A 22,642-nucleotide genomic window follows, 5' to 3' on the forward strand; every position below is an offset into this window, starting at 1 on the left:
CACCGAACGGAAGGTATAAAATGTACGTATAACTTCAACGACAATAATATTTTTTCCACAAGCGAAATTAAAAATTCCAATTTATCCGTATTTTGTCTTTTGACCTATAGTTTACATATGTGAAATTTGATCAAAAAGTACAAAGTTTTATTAAAAAAATTTGCAAAATAATGTTAATTTTTAACATATTTTTTAAACAAATAAATTTTTCAAAAATTCACTTAGGCCATATTATTGGCCTCCTGAAACAGATAATTTGCACTTTTAACTTTTTGTCTAGACCTAATAGTTCCTGAGATAATCGAGAGAATATGTTTTGCAACCCCAACTTTGGGGGCCATTTTCACCCTTTCAGCATGGACGATGGCCGATAAAAAAAAATACGTGTCAAATTTTTTTTTTGCGTTCTATATCATACTCAAAGCGCATCAAAATCGGCGATTGGCGATTGGGTAATGTCCCTTGTAAGCCTTTATTAAAGAACACGATAAAACAGTGAACAAAAAGTACACGAAAAATTACAATAATACATACACGCACGCACAAGTAAGAAAAGTACAAAAGGTCCAAAAGTCCAAAAGTCCAAAAATCGTAATTCGTAAAACCGTAAGCCGTAAATCGTAACCGTAATCGTAACCGGAATCGTGATCGTAATCGTAACCGAACTCATACACTCTCTCGCACTCATACATGGAATGACACGCTCGCCGGCAACAAATTCACTTAAAGGGCTGTTTACATTTTTGTAACATCCCTGGTACTAGAACCTGGTATATTACAGCACTTATGAAGCAAAGAGCGGCTTTTGCTTATTAAGCGACTCGTTTTTACTATAACTAATTCTAAAAGAATGTGGGATCGTGGTGGCGTGTGGTTAAAGAGTGAAATCTACAGGTTAATACCCAAGGGCGGATCCAGCTTTGGCGCCAGGAGGGGGTCACATAGTCGTGGTCAAGTCTTCTCTTGAAGACATCCAGAGAAGCACTATCACGCACGGAATGAGGCAGCCTATTTATATTCCATAACCGTGGTGAATGATTTGTCATAACAGCTAGAGGTATGTCGAGGGGTATGACGCAAAACTCCGCAAACGTGAAGAGGTGGTACGACAAGGGTTTCCAACAAACAAAATAGAAACAGACAAAATACATATATTTAAATAACAAATCAATTTTTCTTTTACGTCTTCTCCCGAAGCGCGTTATTACGTCATTTACGTCAATGGGTACGTTTTTATGAACGTGGAGAAGTGCCAGTCCGGTTAGGCGATCTTCAACCATTGAAGATCTTAGCCACGATTTAAGGGCAGGATCCCGTTTTGGCTTATCTCCGAATCGATCGAAGCGACGATATCTATGAGCGGAGAATACTAGAAATAAACAATCTGGAAACTAGACAACTCGCGTTGCGTCATCTATCGACTAGATCTACAAATATATCTAAACTCTATTAGCCACCTATTCCTATTCCTATTACCAACCAATTTTTGACAGACAAAGGACGCGAAGGCATCGTTGCCGGATTGTTACGCTGTTGCCATATCTATCAATCTATTTTTAGACGTCAAGCAAATTTTAGAAATACGGGCTCGAGCCAAGTTTCCTAATCCTAGCGAGCGCGACTCGAGGAAAGAGGGAGGGGATGATCAAAAATGCTCTTGAGCCAAATGAAATATCCAATACGACAGTCGATAGCATATCAAAAAAAAACATCTTACATCAAGTTTCAACCCCTTATCTCAACCATGCAGGCAGTAAAAAGGGAAAAACAGAATTTCAGTTTTTGGCCTATTTTGCCTATTTAATCTCGTACAAAAATTCCGAAAAAATTCTAAAACATTGAGATTCACATAGCACACGTTACAGAATTTTTTCACATTTTTATATTGCAAACTGTAGTTGTAAAAAATAAAAAACCACATTTATGAATTTTACGTCGTATCTGGTTATATTCAGAAACGTAAAAGGATACTGCAACAGCATTATTAGCGAAAGCGTTGGGACTCTTGCCTCGCACTTGGTGGATGTTTTCTAGGCGTGGGATCGAATCCCCCCGTTAGTCTGTGGAACCCTTTAGTTTTTCATGTTATGTTTTTAATTTTCTTTTTTGTAATACTTTTAATATGATTTGGGTTAGGTGATATTATCCATAATAGTTCCAGTATTATATTAAATACTATTGCATATACTATTATATACAATTTCTTGATAATTATTCATAATTATTTCAAATATATTTTATAATAAGAAGACGAATTGACGGGTCAATAAAGAAAATATAAAAATTCGACGAAGGGCGTCATCGTTACGGTGACGCATCTTCTCCGTCGGAGATTTTGAGGTGGAGCACCGTACAAGGAGGCGGAAAGGACGAGCGGACTGACTTCTGAATCGCGAAGCGGACGAGTTAATTCTTTTTTCGTTGTGTTACGAGTTTACCTTTATTTTTAATTAAAAATATATTATAAAATTTCTTGTTATATATTGTAATCCTACAGAATTAACAGCCGGCAAGAGGTAATGTGTTATATTATTTTCTGTTATATAAATTCGGTGCAATGTGATTCGTTTATTACGACTATTAGAAAACAAATTTGCAAGAAATTGCGTAGGTAAACGCGTAGGGTCGGCTGCTACGATTCTTGTGGCTCTGAGTTCGATTCCGGCAACCGACATTATCGCACTTTTTCTCTCCAATTCCATAATATTATGTCGTAAATTAAATGAGATCCGATGATTCTAATAATGAATTGTGAAGAATAAAAAATTCTCCAAAATCTAACGATTAAACATTTTTATTCTTGCACTACAGTCTATTGTAAGATTTGATTTTGCTTTTGTATATGCACTATATGATTTAAACTTATATTTAGTCTAGCTGTAAGAATTTCGATGTGTATGAAATGAGATAATGAGTAGTTTGCCTGAGTCCGATTGAATGCTGCGTAGCGTTTGCGAGAGGATGTTTAGATGATCGGATCGAGTGTCGCGTTGGGTGTCCGAGTTCGAGGAATGATTCCAGGCGAGAATGCGTCAGCGTGCGTGGCGATGAATGTTTTTTCGTGCGAGTCAGTTCATCACTGTTTGCGGAAGCGAATGGTCGAAGACCATCTCTGTTAATAAAGCACGGAAAAGTTAAAGGTGGAAAATTGAGATTTCTATTTTCCCTGAACAGTTGAATTACGTGATGCGCGCAATGCAATGCGCAGTGTCATACCTTGTCCCGAAAATTGTACGCAGTTACCGACAGTTTTGTATTTTCATCGACGTTGTAGGTAATGTGGCCAAAACCGCGACAACATGCGACTAATACTACAAGCGCTCCAAGTAGATAATCGTGAAACTATAATTGCATGGCGGAACATCGTTGACAGGCGCCGGTGTGCAAAATCGTATTTTTAAACTAACATCTTTCAGAAGTGATAAATTGACAAAATATGGACCAACCCGACATCGTACCATTACAGTAATGTCGGGCTGCTATCGTTTTCGGTGAGTAAATCTCTAAATTTTGCGTAAAAGCGAAAATACGGCGCAACGTGTCTAGGAGCGGCCATCTTGACTGTCAAAATTTATATCTGTCTCACGTGTACCTCCGAAGAATTTTTCGTTTTATTCAAAATGTGATGTTTATTGACGTAAAATCGATAGCAGCCCGATATTGTAGATAGCTAACGATGCTAAAGTTATCCTCAGAAAGTGAATTTATGCAATTTTCGAGACGTTAGTTTAAAAGTACGAAATCGGACCTCTCACTCGCACATCGCCTATACGTGCATGCGCCGCTATGTGTTAGTATACAAGCACAGTTACTGCGGGATCCTGCCCTTAATTCTGCGCAACGTAGAGAAAGACCTTTCTGCTGTCGCTACACTGACAGGTAGTGTAGCCATGATACATAAAAATTTTCTTATATTAGGATACATATCGATGTCACAATTTAAAATAAGATCAGAAATCGACTGCGGTATGTCCTGGCTCCGCTGCCACGCCTGCCACTTCACCGACCTGTATGAAGTTAGCACCCTATTTTGAAAATTTTTTAATTCTAAAAGTTGTTCCAGGTTGTTCTAGACTTGTTCTAAATTGTTCCAAAAGATAAAAGTTTTATACTAATTATTTTGATAAAAAATGAAAAAAAAACAGTTTTTTGGTCTGGCACCCCATTTTTCGAAAATCGTATTTTTGATGGTTGTTCCAGATTGTTCTAGTTGTTCTAAATATTGTTCCAAAGTAAAAATTTCCCAAACAAAGTATTTATAAAGATATAGTAAAAAAACGATGTCGAGCGCGCAAAGAGTATTCTTATATCTTCGGGTATTATTACCATTTTCTAAACACCAAATTGCATATTTCATCTAATAAATAACGCAACAACCTGGAACAACTTTGATTTTTGCCAGAACAAATTTTTTAAGGGCACTTTACTCGTGGAAGTAAACAAATTTTTCACTGATGACGATTTTTATTTTTTTTTTTTTTTTTTTTTTTTTTTACGTGGGGGAAATCTTCGAAAGATACCCCGCATCCCCGTGGGAGGGCGCGGGATTATGTGGGATTTTTACCCACTAAAACTCCCACGGTAGTGCTTCCCCGGCGCATGAGGGGGTCCCACGAACTCTTAAGGAACACGACTGGGAAGGGGGGCTGCCTTTTATCGCTATCTTATATTTTGGCGGCACTATATAATGTTTTAATCTGTTTTTTAATGCTGTGTTTTTTTGACTGCTTGTACAAAATAAAGGTCTTTTATACTTTAATATACACTACTAAATGAGGATTTATTGTAGCATTGCTTTTAATTTTTCTTGGCTTACGGCTCAAATCATCAAATTCTGTCCAGTTTTCGTTACATTTGATAATCGCTGTATAATGTCCTGCTGATGTAATTGACGTACCACCATAAAAATTTATTATTCCTGTTAATTTATATTCATTATCTTTTAAAATAATATGATCGACGAAGCTATTTAAATTATATTTTTGTTGACTGTTACTGTGTTCAATGAATAAATGTGATCCATATTCTAAGTTTGTTTGGAGACTCTTTCGACATTTTTTACAAGTTTTGTTGTTATAAATTTCTGTGAAATATTCTTTAATGGCTTCCTCTAATTTTGTATAACCATGTTCTTCTATTACTTTAGTTTGTATAGGTAAGATAATTTCCGACTGACAGTTAGTATATTCACATTCGTTACATGTATTCGTGTAAGTATTTTTTGATGAAAGAAAATATTTCTGTTGATTCTTGTTGCAATAAGTTATTAAATGATTCAAATATAGTTGCACTTGCAAATATATGAACCAAACTATCAAATCCACAAGTGTTTTGAACGATATATGTTAATTTTTGCTCTGTTATTGCCGTACAAAGGTTACCATTTTTTAAAATTGTAATTCCCACCGGATTTTTGGCAATACTTATCGTGTTCCAATCGGGCCTTCCTTGTAAATATGACCGTTTTATTTTTGTGGGAATATTTTTGTTTTTCCAATTATGTTCAAATAATAAGTCGTTTTCTTTTTCTTCTGCTTCTGTTTCAAATTTCTTACCCTCTTCAGTTTTTATTGAATTTTCCAAACAATTATTTCCAAAGGACTGTGAATCGCTTTCTATTATTGCATTATCATTATCCTTAAAATCATTTTCGCGAACTGCTGCAGCTAGTTTCGCTTTGCCGGAAAATGACATCAGGTGTAGGCTTACAAATTTATCTACTCTCATTGGCCTACAATCATTCTTTAATATTCTATTTTTTAAATCATTAAATTCTCCTTCTACGGCTGCAGAGCTGCCACTAAATTGCGAACATTTAAATGCATCGAGCATTACCGCGGTATATAATGGAAAATATAATACTAATTTTTTTATTCGGTCGGTCAAAGAAGGAGCATAGTAAATATTAATATCATCGCCAGTCGTAGAAATCTTTTGATTAATGTCGCCAAATAAATTTTTGATCCATATATCAATATTACTGTTCTTAATGCTATTGTCAGTAATTAAATCATTGTTGTCGTCACTTTCTGTTTGTTTTTCAGATTTAGTTAAATTTTCTGTTAATTTTGATAAATTCGGATCTTGAATCCTTTCTTTTAAGTATTCATAAGCTACTTGAGCAGGGCTATTTAATCCATTTTTTCCTTTGCCGTATCCTTCGCTGTTGCACAAAATTATAATATTTTCTATTGTATTTTTAAATTCATTAAAATGAGTTATTTTTGTTAAATAAGCCATTAATAGCAAATAAAATGTTTTTACTCTAGGATGTAATTGTTTAATTTCTTTCTATTGTGCAACTAATTGCATGTAATGTGCAATGTCTAACCGTAAGCAACATGACGGTAAATGATACTTCATATTTGTGACGTAATTAAAACATTGTTGCAAATAATCTTTTAAATTTTTACAATTTCCAAAAGCTCGTACAACAGCCCCCATCAAAGCTTTATCGAAATCTGTCACTACTTGTTTTGGAATGGCGAAATTCGACTTGTATGTGCTCCCTATTCTTATAATTTCATTAAACCAGTACAATATTGCATTAGTATTCTGCACTTCACTTAGCATTTGAAATACTGGCATTTTTGTACTAGGTGTTTCTGTTACTATTTGATATAAATAAATATGCGCTGACTGTTCACCAGTTACTTTTCGAAGTTTTTTTACCAATGAACCCGTGGCATCGACGCATATGTTACATGGATATTTCAAATATATTGCCATTTGTTCTTGAGTCCAATAATGGACAAAAAATGGATCAAATCCAATACCATGAATGCTTCCGACATGACACTCATATTTCATTTTCGTTATACTCGGAATTGGATCGATTGAACTTATCCCGAGATCTTTGTTCTTTTCATATTCCTTTGCTTTACGCAGTACACTATTTTTCGGTAAATATGGTGGTTCAGAGTCTCCAAAGTCCATAATATTATCGGCTTCTTTACGCCGCCATAACGATGGTAAAATATTTCTGTCCAGCATGTCGCGAGAAATCTCGATGCGACGTTCTCCTTTTAATTGACGTTTTTTTTTATGTTCGATAGAATTATCGAAATTCTCCAGAGTGCATTCCATGCTTACATCTTTTTTATGCAACGGCCTATTAATAATACACCCCTTGAAAATGCAATCGCATTCTTTGCAATTTCCGTGTACAGTTAAAAAAAAACCAGTGTCAGAAACTTTACAGTTTTTAAATGTTACGGCACATGGTAACTTTATTTCATCGTAAATTTTCTTGGATAAGACGTCTGTCCAAACTTTTCTAAGTAATATATTATATTTCCTCTCACCTAATTTTTTATCCTTATATAAAATCTGTTCCGGTGATATTTTTAGGAAAGTCTCATAAGATAAATTAATTTTAAATGAAATCGCATCGTTTGATTCATTTGTATCATTTAATGAAATGTCAGATATTCTTGATTGGACCTTAACATTATGATATTCTAAAATTTTATCCCATAAACCGTATCGATTATTTTTTAAAAGAATATAAATATATTTTGGCTTTAAATAATGGTGAGTTTTATCCTGGTCATTTTTAGTGATTTCACTAATCGTCGAATATATCGGCGAACTTGGAATGACGGGCTTTCCAAATTCGTCGATAACATCGCGGAATTTATTAGAAACAAGAATATCTAAAAGATAATTAACATGCTTTGCCATTTTAGTAAAAGTTAATAAAAAGATAATATAATAAAATAGTTAATACTACAAAAAAAATTAAATGTGCGGAACGATGAAAAAATTATATATATATATATGTGTGTGTAAACAAAGACCACGTATAAAACTACTTACTACCTAATATAAGATTAAATATAACTTACCTTAATACTTAATACGTAGTTTAATATAAAAAAAATTAAAAATAAAATATAGAGCAAATCAATCTAGAAATAAAAATATTCACACACGAAACAGGTATTTAATTTCTCCTAGTAGGTTCTGCAAAGAAATCCCAGCTATGCTCGATCACTTCTAGGCACAAATTGGAAAAGCGTAGAGCATATACAGTGACAGTTGAATATCGAAAACAAACTACAAACGAAATAGCGTGCACAAAAATAACCGTCAACGTCAAATACCTACAATCGTCACAAATTTAAAGACCAACAGAAAAATCAAGCATTTAAAAAACATTTAAATTATAGGTAGAATCACTGTCACTGTCACTCGGCCATTACTTTACCTATATAAACCAAAGTAATAGAAGATGATTATACAAAATTAGAGGAAGCCATTAAAGAATATTTCACAGAAATTTATAACAACAAAACTTGTAAAACATGTCAAAAGAGTCTCCAAACAAACTTAAAATATGGATCACATTTATTCATTGAACACAGTAACAGTCAACAAAAATATAATTCAAATAGCTTCGTCGATAATATTATTTTAAAAGACAATGAATATAAATTACCAGGAATAATAAATTTTTATGGTGGTACGTCAATTACATCAGCAGGATATTATACAGCGATTATTAAATGTAACAAAAACTGGACAGAATTTGATGATTTGAGCCGTAAGCCAAGAAAAATTAAAAGCAATGCTACAATAAATCCTCATTTAGTAGTGTATATTAAAGTATAAAAGACCTTTATTTTGTACAAGCAGTCAAAAAAACACAGCATTAAAAAACAGATTAAAACATTATATAGTGCCGCCAAAATATAAGATAGCGATAAAAGGCAGCCCCCCTTCCCAGTCGTGTTCCTTAAGAGTTCGTGGGACCCCCTCATGCGCCGGGGAAGCACCACCGTGGGGGTTTTAGTGGGTAAAAATCCCACATAACCCCGCGCCCTCCCACGGGGATGCGGGGTATCTTTCGAAGATTTCCCCCACGTAAAAAAAAAAAAAAGAAAAAAAAATCGTCATCAGTGAAAAATTTGTTTACTTCCACGAGTAAAGTGCCCTTAAAAAATTTGTTCTGGCAAAAATCAAAGTTGTTCCAGGTTGTTGCGTTATTTATTAGATGAAATATGCAATTTGGTGTTTAGAAAATGGTAATATTACCCGAAGATATAAGAATACTCTTTGCGCGCTCGACATCGTTTTTTTATTATATCTTTGTAAATACTTTGTTGGGGAAATTATTACTTTGGAACAATATTTAGAACAACTAGAACAATCTGGAACAACCATCAAAAATACGATTTTCGAAAAATGGGGTGCCAGACCAAAAAACTGTTTTTTTTTTCATTTTTTATCAAAATAATTAGTATAAAACTTTTATCTTCTGGAACAATTTAGAACAAGTCTAGAACAACCTGGAACAACTTTTAGAATTTAAAAATTTTCGAAATGGGGTGCTAACTTCATACAGGTACTTCACCGTCCACAGCCGATATTCATTTACAATGACAGAAACTGGAGTGTTATCTAGTAATAATGTATAGTCGGTAACTAGTTGTTTCACAGTTTCAATGTCTTCATTACTATATTAGCTTTTTGGCATGAAAACGCTTAGCTGAAACAAATTAAGTACATCAGGAGACAGGCAGTCCTGGAGATCACTTATTATTGAATCTAGAAGAGGGATGTATATAGCTCTGCGGAAATACTCTTCAGCAGATTGAGCAGGTTGGTTATTGGCCCTATGTATTTGTTTTGATACTATTCTGGGGCATTTAATTTCTACATCTAGCTGCTCAGCTACTTCTTTAGCCTCTTCAAAAAGCTGTGGGTAGATTACGTCCACATTTTCTCTTTTATTTTGTAAAACACTTAAAGTATCATTAATAGCGTCCGTAGATTTTTTTAAATCAATTGAGTTTGATTGCAGTATTCTGCTTAAAGATACAGTAGTACCTGAAAAATAAAAAGTAAGTGACTGTGACTGTAGTGCATAAACTAAGAATTTATAACTTAATATAAACGGTATGTACTCGTAGCATAAAATATTAACAAAACAACAACATAATTTTAAAGTAGGTTTAGTATACTCGTATAAGTTCATTTGCCAAACAATAAGAAATAAAATAATTTAGGGAAGTACCCACCTAATACATCACTTAAACAGATGGAGGATATAATAAAGTCAGAACTGCGCAATGTTTGCAGCAAGCAATGCGCATCATTGGCAGTTTTATTGTCTTGCCAAGCAGAAATCATCTCCAGAGCGCTACAAATTTTGACTAAGTTGTCTCCTTGAAATTGAAGATGCCCATCATGCCTCTCTACCCAACGTGTCTCACAAATACCTTGCATGGCAGCTTCGAGTTCTATTTTAAAAATTTCATGCCTCTTAGCGGATGCATTGGCAAATGCCACAACTTTTCTCATTGTGCCAGATGTATTGCGACAGGAAACTACTTTGGATGATCTTGCCAATGAGTTATTGAGCACATGGTTGTTGCACGGGCAACGTTTAGCATGAATGGCTATTTTCATCAATTCTTGCACTGCACCTTTTGTATCTGATGCCATAACCGAGCAGCTGTCAGTTCCAATATCCACACACCAAGATAAATCTAAGTTAAATTTGGTACACAGATTTTCAACGATTTTCGCCAATGCTACACCTGTCAATCGAGGCTCTATGTCACCTGAATTGTTGTCTTCACGTCTAAGAGCATCGTAGGTGTCTCAAAAAGTCACAAAATGTTCCTTAATAATACCATCATGCAAATATCGGAATGATAGGCTCAGCTGTGAGATATGTGATATATCTGTTGTTTCATCGAACAAAATTGAAAAATATTTAGCTTCCCACACATTCTGTAAAATGTTTTCCTGGTTGATTTCTGCGCAAACATCTATCACCTCATTTTGTACAGTCTTGCTGATGTACGTGGCGTTGGATTTTGAAGATTTTAAATGTTGCTGCAATGCAATATCGCCAGAATCAATACGGAATTTTAAAAGGGCTCTAAAATTCCCTTCATCGGCTACTACGCTGTCATAGTTCAGCAATTTACCATCGTCGCGGTGGCCACGTAACGATATATTTTGATGGCCACAAAATATTATAGTTTTTACGATTGGTCGCAAACGTTCTCTATTTTCATTTATTTGTTTCAGTCTTTGACTATTTACTTGGTTCATTATGTTAATTTCCGGTTTATGAAAACTCAATAAAAAGTTCTTCCCTGCTTCGACAGCTAATTCGTGGTATTTGTTTCGCTGGTGTGTTAGCAGAACACCATTTTCACCTAGCAGATTATCGAAAGCTTTTAATGGTTCTTTTACGAGTCGACATAAAGGTGTTTTTGTCTGTATACCACCTCCAGGAGCTACGACAAACAAAGCACAGTACTTGCAGTAAAGACCCTGGTCTTTATGCGATAAAACAAGCCAGTGAAACTTGTCAAGGTGAGACTTCTGAGCAAATTTTTTTGTTTGTTTTCCTTTTTTATTAACAACACAATGCGGAAAAGTATAATTAGGGGGAGGCTGCCAATGCTTTTCAAGCAACATAGCCTTAGGTGAATCATCTATATTTTCCTCTATATAACAAGCAATATCTGAAGCAAACTTTGGTTGAGAAAGTGAAGTCTTTATCTGATCAGAATCAGAAGTCGATGTACATATTGTAGGCTGAATATCGTTAGTAACAGGAGAGCATGTTTTTTGTTCATCTATGGTTAATGTAGGCAATGTAGCTGTAAAAGCAGAAGCATCGGCAATACAATTATTTTCATCTGTAGTTGTTGTAGGTGAATTTTTCGAGTGAGCAATCTCAAGCCTTGGTTTCTTTGGGAAAAATGAATCTATTTTTTTTAATGAACGTTTCAATCCACCACTACCATCTCCTTTTCCCTTAGAATCACACTGCAAGCAAAACCATGCAAATTTCACCATGCAAATTTCACACCCCACAACAGACAACAGACTGTTGCAAATACATATTAAATATATATACATAAAAACACCCACATTCGCTATAGTACAGGCTGGTGGCGCAGGCGTATTATCTCACAAACAAAGCAAAACCATGCAAATTTCACACCCCACATCAGACAACAAACTTTTGTAAACATATGAGTTATAAGTACATAAAAACATAATAATATAGGTAGTTTTACAGTCCACTGCATTTTCCATAAAGACCTTACTTAAGTTTAGGCCCCTACACGAATTTTTATTAGGTAGGTACTTACATCAAATAGGTAATACCTACTTACTTTAGGTAAGTATAGTGTTAAACAAGCAAAACAATTTCAGGTTCTCTAATATTTTATAGTTTTTAAAAACCTGTAATATACAAATAAAGTAAAAAGTAGTAGGTAGGTAGATTACTATTTACTTGTTGTAAATGCATGTCTGTTAATGAAACGCAATGTTTTTGTGTCGCGCAATAGTTTGCATCGAAGTTTTCACTAGGTGCTTTTAAAAACTTTAACCAAGATTATTTTTAAGTTTATGCATGCTATATTCATTCTGTTGGTTGCTCTCTTATTTTATTTTTAAAGAGCATTAAAATCAGTGTGGTTACGACGATACACTTGATTTCATTGTGTGAATTTATCTAAGGTTTTAGGTTAGGTCAGTAAGCTTAATGCTCTTCAATCTCCCTCGTCCAAAAAAAATATATAAGTAGGTACATAAGTCACGCAGCACTCTTTCAGTAAGTAGGTACCTACCTACCTACCTATGAGGTACTTTATGAGCATTAACAACAATAACATTTAAGTTAAAACACACGCACTGGAATAATGAGAAACTGATTACTTACCATTTCTTGTAATTAATGAATTTGCAGCAACAATTTTTAAGAATACTTATAAAGGTACACTTATAAACACATTATAGGTAGAAAGAAATTTTAGTTTTTTAACTTAGAACTATGTTATGATATGTTGAAGTTTAGTCGTTCCGATTCCTATTGAGGTTAGGTCTAGCTAGACGTTACGTAGTCGACAAGCGCGCGCAAGTGTGGCGCGGTAAAATTCAAATTTTCGATGCGTTCGTTGCCAAACGTTTGCCATCATACAAAGTTATTATATTATATTAAATTAATTAAATATTGAAGGTATGTAGTTACATAAAATCTGTATGGTGACAAAATATATAAATAAAATCATTATGTTCAATTAGTGGTCCACCTAAGTCCTGGAACCAGCTCGGGGGGGGGGGGTCATGGGGGTCATGGATCCGCCGTTGTTAATACCTTTCATTAATTAGAATATAAAAATGTATGTATGACTGAATTTTATAAGCAAACTGGAGTATAATAGACTTGTCGTGGTCGCAAATCGCAGAACGGTAGTTAACTACTTCAATTACGCGGTTTTATAATGATATACGCAACGCAAGAAAATAACGCAATTTAATAATGGATCTAGATCCTAACAAAACTGACAGAACAATATTTGGTTAATTACAAAAACTCTAAAATTTGTATTAGACGTGGAACAGTTACTCCTTGTTTGACTCTAAACTAATTAGTTCATGGCCCTTTTTGTCAGAGCACAAATCGACACCCAAAACCTGATCGCTTAATTGGGGAGCCTGCGTTAGCTGGCTACTAGAACTACCCAACGATGCAAGAATCAAGTGATCGACGTGTGACCAACAGGGTTGCAAATAAAAATGACTCGACTTTAATTATTTATTGAAGTTACCGAAACGCCACCCAAAAGACACGGGCTTCAGAGACCAAGCCGCTCAATAATGGGGAGCCTGCGTTAGCTAGCTACTAAACTACCCAGAGCAAACTCCGAGAATCCGACGGCGAGTTAATAACTTAGAAAAATAAGAAATATATATATGAGTGACTGGAGAGCTCTTGTTTGATGTCTTAGTCCTTTCTGGGGCTGAGCATAGCACTCTCCTTGCGGAGGATCAGATACAAGACCGTTTGAACGGGGAGCCTGCGTTAGCTGGCTACTAGAACTACTCAACGATCGAGTATCCAAATGGCTGATACCCGCTGTCCTGTCAAAACTAAGAATCTTGTAGGCTCTTACCAGTTAAAACTGCTCCAGTTCGTCGCTTCCTAAGAGGTCCGGCACATAGTACTTCAAAGATTGTTCTGCCTTCGCAGCCGCTGCTGCACGCCCTTTTATACCCAGAGAATCATGGGTTTTTCCCGCTCAAAAAGTATTATTATTTTATTACGCTTTATTTAGTGACAAATATATATTAGTTTGATTAATAAAAATACTCTTTGATTTATTATTAATTAGTTTTTCACAAGTTTTCCCGTTAAAACGTATTTTTAATCATTTTTAGATACGCAAATTATAAGTGTTTTAATAGAAGAAATAATTAATAGCAAACAATACATAAAATAATAGTTAAAAATATAACGCAATTTATAATGAGTGAATAACTAATAATATATATAATATAAACATTTAAATAATAATTTATAATAACTTTGTTTCGAAGTATATCTTCTGTCCCCATCCCATTACCACGCGAATTTTTATGGTGCAGTCGGTAATTTGCGGTTGGTAATAGAATAGAAAAAGATATACGCATTAGCATGTTTCTTTATTTATCGACTGGATTTAATGTGATGTTCCCGGGGACGTTACACCTTCCCCCTTGGATGAGTCTCTTGTCCTCAAGAGACACTCGTTGCAACGTTGGATTGCACATTTGCAGCATCCGCAATTGGCCGGGTCATTTCTCGGGGACGTTGCTCCTTGTCCAAACAACCAGAGAATTTTCCACGCCTTTCGCCTGGGATCCTTTTTGTCAATCTCCTTGTATGATTCCCACGCATCTTGTTTTTCGGAGTTCTTCTTATTGGGGGTCCCCTGCGTCTTTTGTTGTTGAAATAATGAATCTCTGCCATATATATATCCCTTTATATATTACATATTATTGCTAATATGGCTGCTCATTGCTACTTTTCGTAATGTTTTCCTTTATGGGGGGGGGGGGGGGGGGGGGGATATGTATGTATCGATGTATTACGACTTTTTAGGTTAGTCAATAGTATAAAAAATTAATATATTATATATATAGCTAAATTATTATTATTGTTATTATTATTATTATTATTATTATTATTATTATATATTTTTTTTTTCGTTTTTTTTTTATTTTAATACAACGGATAATTGTCCGTCTTTGTACCTCATAGAGGTCAACTCAATAATCCTCCAGTCGTTGGTGGACGGGAGTAGTACACCGTCGTGGTACATTTCATCTTCATCGGCAGTGTGATCCGCTATCCGGTTCCTGCACTCTGTGCATGAGATTGCAGGTCGTAGCTTACTCAATGGTTTCTTGCACTTCGTGCAAGAGGATGTCTCCTTCGCATTTTCTTTTGAAATATGGTGGTGAGCCCCTGTTATATATATATACATATATGTGTAATTTTACTCATATATTATTATTAATATGGAAGGATCCCTAATTAGTATATCTGATTCCTTGCCTGCATGCCACCATCGAAATTTGTCCTCTTCCTCTATATATATGGCGCATACTCCACACAGGCGTGCAGTTAGATGGTCGTATTTTTTGCTAAATACGACCTCTTGGTCTTTAATGCAAAGTGCATTTATTATTCTATTACTACTCATTCTGTTTGTTTTTTTTTTTCGTTTAGTTCTTCTTCTTCTTCTTCTTCGGTCTTCTACTCCCTCTTCCTCTTTTCCACGTGTGTTTCTTTACTTAGGGTTTGTGACAGTGGTAGCAACTTTGTTGCGCATGTGCATCCTGCGTCTTTAAGGCTGAATTTTCCCTATTATTGATTCTTGATCCTTTAATGGCATGTGCGCCCTCTTGACACGGTTCTTATGAACTATTCTTTTTTGGTTTTTCCCCCTAATTTGTATTTCTACATTGTTGTCACCAATGTTTAAGGTTTAAGGTTTAAGGTTTTTATTTTCTTCTTGCGAAGATGGCGTTTTGGCCGACAAGCCGGCTCATTCCGCCACTACAAAACATTTTACATTATTTTAGCAGCGCCACCAACCGCTCATTCCTCCACACTATCTCACTCACAAGGGACATCACCAAGGTGTCACACGCCGATTTTAATGAAATTGATATATGTTGTAGCTTTTTAAAAATCATTTGACACGTATTTTTTTATATCTGCGGACATCCATGTTGAGGGGGTGAAAATAGCCCTCAAAGTTCGGGGTTGAAAACACATTTTCTTTAATATCTCGGAAACTAGAGGGAGTAGGAAGGTGAATTTTTTTTTAAATTGTGTAGTTTTTAGTCAGGAATTTAGTTAGTGACAACAATTTCGGGAGAAATTATTTATTTAAATAATATATTAAAAAATTGCACTTTTTTTTCAATTTTTCACCCTAAATGCAGTTCGATTTTTTTGCAGCTTTGTATACTAAAAATATGGATCAAAATAGGGGATACGTGTTTTTGGAATTTTTTGTTTATTACAATTTAGCAATAATTATTACATATACAATTTTCTCCTACTTTTTACGGAGAAATAATTTGAGATTTGTTTTCGAAGAGGGTCAGCCCTTTTTATGCGATAATCTGTTACGTTTTTAACAATTAGACAATATCAGATGTTTATTGTGCCATCGGTAGCTAGGGAAGGTCCAGCGGACAGGTATAAGTCCGCCGCGGTACCAGTCGTCGTAATACGGAACATAGGTTTCTATGGCCAATGAAACTCTTTACGAAAATTATTTCAAAATATACTGTTGCAGGAAAGTGGATATGAATAAGTATATGGTAATTGTATTATTGTTTCCCTTTTTGAACATTTGTAAAATTTATTTTTTATAAGTATGGATGTTAATCCCATTAATGTTATAAGCATTTTAATGAAAATATTTAACTCTAATAAGTAGGAAGTACACATAAATCGAAACAAAGTTAAACTGGCACAAAGCATAACAGATGCAATCGACATGTATAAAGAATGCGCATATACGGATATAGAAATGCAACAAGAGGTTATATTTAATTAAGAGGAAATGGAACAACCTTTTATTTAAAAACCCACCAATATTTTGTTGATCCGTGTGAACCAGAAAATACTGTTTTGCTTCTTGATTCATGGAAAAGATATAGCGAGAAGAAGTTATGACAATCAATCCCTAGGTAAGAAACAGTGTAAAAAACAGGAAATATTAAAAATAGCAAAAAATACCCTACCGTTTGTTCAACCATTTCATGTTAATAGGTTTCGAAGTTGAAAAAATTGTATTCATAAAATTTCTAATCCTTTAGTTTTATTGAATTTAGATACAAATTTATTCACAAAAGACAATGTAATAAAAATTGATTAAGCTAAAGTTGAATGCTTGCTTCAGAAGATTATGCTATATAGTGTGCACAATAATAAAATTCAATGAAGAAATTCATTATTAAAAGTCAAATAAATAAACTTATATCTTCAGCTAAAAGTTTCATTGACCATAGAAATCTATGTTCCGTATTACGACGACTGGTATTGCGGCGGACTTATACCTGTCTGCTGAACCTTCTCTGGCTACCGATGGAACAATAAACATCTGATATTATCCAATTGTTAAGGACGTGACAAATTATCGCATAAAAAGGGCTGACACTCTTCGAAAACAGATCGCAACCCACTTCGTAAAAAGTAGGAGAAAATTGTATATGTAATAATTATTGCTAAATTGCAATAAACAAAAAATTCCAAAAACACGTATCCCCTATTTTGATCTATTTTTTTAGTATACAAAGCTGCAAAAAAATCGAACTGCATTTAGGGTGAAAAATTGAAAAAAAAGTGCAATTTTTTAATATATTATTTAAATAAATAATTTCTCCCGAAATTGTTGTCACTAACTAAATTCCTGACTAAAAACTACACAATTTAAAAAAAAATTCACCTTCCTGCACCCTTTAGTTTCCGAGATATTAAAGAAAATGTGTTTTCAACCCCGAACTTTGAGGGCTATTTTCATCCCCTCAACATGGATGTCCGCAGATATAAAAAAATACGTGTCAAATGATTTTTAAAAAGCTACAACATATATCAATTTCATTAAAATCGGCGTGTGACACCTTGGTGATGTCCCTTGTCAGTTCAGTTCGGTTCAGTTCAGTTCTTTATTTACTTCACATGGAAGAGGGCGCTTGAGCCCCGTAGGGGCTCATTCTGCCCATACATTAACATCAAATTTCCCTAGGGTTTTTCCCCAACGGTAGCGTCACCATCACCCATTCTTTCCACACACAAACACACCATATCTCTATTTTTATTCTTACATTTGATATTGCACTTACAGTTTTATTCCACATTTCTTTAAAAAAGAACCCACCAGTCTTAAAGGTCTACTCTCACCCAATTTTTTACACTCATGAAACTCCATTCCCTTATCTATACCGCTTCTTCGCATCATTCTCTCAAACAGCTCTGTCTCTCTCTCATACTTCTCGCATTCCCACATTACATGTTCAATATCCTCTATTCTATCACATCTATCACAGTACGGGTTCTCCACCATGTACTTTCTAAATAAAGACCATCTCAGATTATAGTGGTCTGCTCTAATTCTATTCAGGCTACATAGGGTGTCCCTCCCCATGTTTCCCAAACCCCTAAACCAAGGAAAGTCTTTCCCTACATTATTCCATTCCGCAGAGTAATATTTCCTCCCTTTATATTCTCCCTGCCTTAAATGCCTTTCAATCGATCTCTCCCATCCCCTTTCTCTTACTATTCTTTTACAATCTTTTAAGGTAAATTTTACCCAGAAATCCGGGTCTCCTCTAGTTGCCTCCTTTGCAACCCTATTCCTTTCTTCGCCTCATAGTTCCTCCTCCTAATCTTATCCCTAATACTATCTATCACATCCCCCTCGTTCCCACTCCAATTCTCCGTAGCTAGTTTTTTAATTGTGCTCATGGAATCTGATAGAATGAGAACCTTCTCTCTTCCCCATCTCTCCCCCGCTATCTCCACCGCCCTTCCTATAGCCAGCATTTCCAAAGTAAATACCGAGCAATGATTCGGAGTAGTAAAATACTCTTCCTCCCATTCCCCCTCATGTTTCTAGTTATTATTGCCCCCCCCCCCCCCCCACTCTTCCTGCTCTCCACCTTCGATCCATCCGTATATATCTCCACGACTCCCTCCACATTACCAAATACTTTCATCTTAATTTCTTTAATTAATAAATTTTCTGAGCCCCCCATTAGCACATACCCTGCCCCCAATTCTAGCTCTAAATATTCTTTCACTTTGACATGCCTCCATTTCATTCCTCCCATTTCCAGTTCCCTTCTACACATTCCCACCTTTATCTCCTCAAACCTCCTCCATGCATCCACCATCAAATCTTTTCCCTCTTCTATATCTCCCGGCCTACTGTTTCTAATCCTCCCCTCCAAAGCTCCCATTACCTCCTCGTCTCTAGCCCAGTATTTCTTTGCAATATACCACTCCGTGAGAACCTCTACTCTAGCCCCCAACTCCATTATCCCCGCTTCTGTCTCCATGACGTTTATCGGCGTCGACATCCGATACCCCATGGCAATTCTAACTCCCGCATTGTGGATCTTTTGAATTTTGTTCCTATTTTTCTTGTTGTTTAAGTAATGGTGTGCTCCATATTCTATTACTGATCTAATTAATGCCTTAAAAATTGTTAAGATTGTCTCTGGCCCAGTACCTTTTTTTATCCCTCCTATACACTTTAGGATATTCATCCTTTTTTTTAGTTTCGCTGCAACATAGTCTGTATGTTTTTTAAAATCCAGTGTTCTATCCACCCACATTCCCAGAAACTTAGCTGCTTCCACCTCACTCACCCTCTCTTCTCCTATCTGAAATTCTTCCCTTCTTCCCCATCCTCCCTTCCCACTATATGGGAAGGTCACAATTTGTGTCTTTTCTGCTGCTACCCTCAGCCCTATCAAATCCAGGTTCTCACCGAGCTGTTCCATTGCCATTTCTATTCTCCTTTTCCCTTCCCTTCTATCCTTAAAATTTACAAAAATAACAATATCATCCGCAAATTGCAGAATCCGCGCCCCCATTTCCCTCAAGCCCCTTACAATCCCAGCTGTGTACAGATTGTACAAAATAGGGCTCAAGACGGATCCCTGCGGCAAGCCCTTCAACAGTCTTCTTTTCTTGTTCTCTCCCCCAAACATCACAAACTCCAACTCCCTCTTTTCCAGCCAGTTCTTCAGGTAAGACGTCATCTTTTTTGGACATTTCATTCTTTGCAACGCCTCCTCCAACTTGTCATGTCTTACATTGTCATATGCCGCTTTCACATCGATAAAAGCCGCAGTCACCGCTTCCCCCTTCCCCCACGCTTCTCTTACAGCATTGACCAATATGTTTATGTTGTCCATAGTTGATTTTCCTTTCCTAAAACCATTTTGATTAATGTCCATCCTACCTGTTTCCTCCGCCCATATCCTTAGTCTCTCATTCACCATCCTCTCTAAGTTTTTCCCCATGCAATTCATCAATGAGATCGGCCTGAGGGCTCTCTTCTGAGGCTTTGGGATAAATTTCACCAAAGCTCTTTTCCAACTCCTTGGCACTCGCCCCCCACTCCATACCTCATTGTACAAGTCTATGATTGCCTCCTTCCAACCTCTCGTCCACAGTTTCATCACATCATATCCTATTCCATCTTCTCCCGGCGTTGATTTACCCTTTGCCCTTGTCAAGGCCCACTCGAGCTCTTCCAATTCAAAGTCCCTTGTTAGCCATTCCTCCAATTCCCGTTCCAGTCCCGTTGTCTCCTCCTCCTCCTCTTCCCCTCGCACAATTGGATTGTCTTCTACAACGTTGTCGTCTCCCTCCGCTTCCTCTCCATCTATCGTACAACAATATTCTATTTCTTCTAATTTCCTTACCTCTTCTTCTTCCATCTTTTGTATCTCCCACCTCCCCAGGTTTCTTTGGTCCTCCGTGTCAATTCCTTTTGCAAGGCTCCTCACCTTCCTCCACATTTCTCCGATATTCCTCTTATGTCTTATACTCTTTATAAATTCCTCCCATGCCTCTTTCTTTTTTCTCTTCACTGCTCTTTCCATATTTTTCTTGGCTTCGGTTAATTTATCCCAGTTCTCTTCATTAGGCCTCCTCCTCATTAACAGAGTTGCCCTTCTTCTTTCCTCCTTCAACCTCTCACATTCATCATCCCACCAGGGTTGCCTTTTAATTTTCCTTTTCCTTTTCCCCGTCCCTCTATTTCTCCCCTCCTCCCCATTTCGTTCCATTCCGTCATCCCTTCGTTTTCTTTCCTCTTTACTGCATTCCCCAATTCCCTTTATAAATAAATTAACTAATTTTTTGCATTTCCCATCTATATTCTCATTTCCTCCTACAATCCCCTTGGCTTCCTCCTCACTCCTTATTAACCATTTCAAGAGTTCCCCTTTGTCTATCTTTTCCATCTTATATCTTCTATTGCCTTTCCTTCCCTCTATTATTCTCCCCTCCTCTTCCCATCCAAACTCTATTATTTGATGGTCTGATCCTAACGTTTCGCCCGTTTCTCTTGCTCTCATTTCTAGAACCTGCTCCGCTGAAGCAATTATTAGGTCTAAATTAGAAGCCCCCTGATCTGGTCTCCCTATTCTCGATAACGTATTAAAGTTAACGACCACCAATTCCTCCTTGTCCAAAACTTCCTCCAACAACTCTCCGCTCTGATCTTCCCCGTCACAATTCCAACTTCTACTCTTTGCGTTGAAATCACCCACAAAAATTCTACTTCCCCTGGCTCCAGAATTCCCCAATAACTCTTTCCAATCCCTTTTGGTGATCGGGTTCCCAGGTCTTCTATATACTACTACTATCTCCATGTTACCCCCCCTCAGTCTCTATCTTTCTTTCATTCCGTATATACTCCTCCACCCTAATCACCTTTATATCCTCTCTTATCATTATACATAAGCCCCCACCTCTATTTTCTCCCCCACTATCCTTTCTGATAAAATGCCACCCTGGTATTCTATATACCTCCTCCGGGCGCAGCCATGTCTCCGTAATTGCTATAAGGTCAAAATTTTCCCCCACTCTCCTTATCTTTTTTTTTTTTTTTTTTCTTTTATTTAGGAAGACAGAAATCCAGTAACGGACATCTGGGAAGATAGCCCAGATAGTGTGAGACTCCCGCTTCCGGCGCCCCTAGAAGAGGGGCGGTTTCCACGGCCTACTCACTAAAACTGTCTCCCGCCCCCGCTACGCGGGGGTTGGCGGCAACCCGCCAGGCTTCCTTACCGGACGAGGCATAGTGTACCTGGACTAGGCCATCGCTCGCAGTTGTGGAAGAAAGACTACCCCCCTCCCCCTCGCCCCCCACCCCTCGCGTATGTGTTCCATATGTGGGGAATGGATGCTCTCAACCAAAGGGTTTTGGTCCTAGGGGCTGCGTCAAGATCTAGGGGAGGCTCCCGGGCAAAATGCGCTGACCTCCAGCTGACCTTGTAACGCCCCCTCGGCACCGCCTCCCGGTGGGCTCGAACATACGGCAAAAAACCGCGACCTCTCCCCACCATTTCCCACCTAAGTGCCGATCTGTAGTCTATTTTCTACTGCCTATCCCCTGCGTGTTGCCTGTCGCTCATATTTCGTTTCCGTATTTCCGCCCCCGCCCCAGATCCCCGCCCCCTCGATCGTCGATTAATAGGTAGATATCTCCGCGCTTTACAATCTTTCCTTCCCTATGCCTAATTAACGCTATTCGTTTCTACTCTTGCCTCTGTTTCGGCCCCCCCCCCCCCCGCGCTGTTTCTT

General features: G+C 36.8%; 1 protein-coding gene across 1 annotated transcript; it reads right to left on the reverse strand.

The window, feature by feature from the left end:
• Positions 1-221: 221 nt before the first annotated feature.
• Positions 222-12,518, reverse strand: LOC143266617 (52 kDa repressor of the inhibitor of the protein kinase-like). The gene is given in 5 exon segments (XM_076542036.1): positions 222-242; positions 903-1,303; positions 3,832-3,991; positions 9,338-9,831; positions 10,023-12,518. Coding segments are annotated over 5 exon segments (2,940 nt in total). The 5' UTR covers positions 11,887-12,518.
• Positions 12,519-22,642: the final 10,124 nt, after the last annotated feature.

This window comes from Megachile rotundata, chromosome 2 (assembly GCF_050947335.1).
Source record: "Megachile rotundata isolate GNS110a chromosome 2, iyMegRotu1, whole genome shotgun sequence".
Taxonomy (NCBI): domain Eukaryota; kingdom Metazoa; phylum Arthropoda; class Insecta; order Hymenoptera; family Megachilidae; genus Megachile; species Megachile rotundata.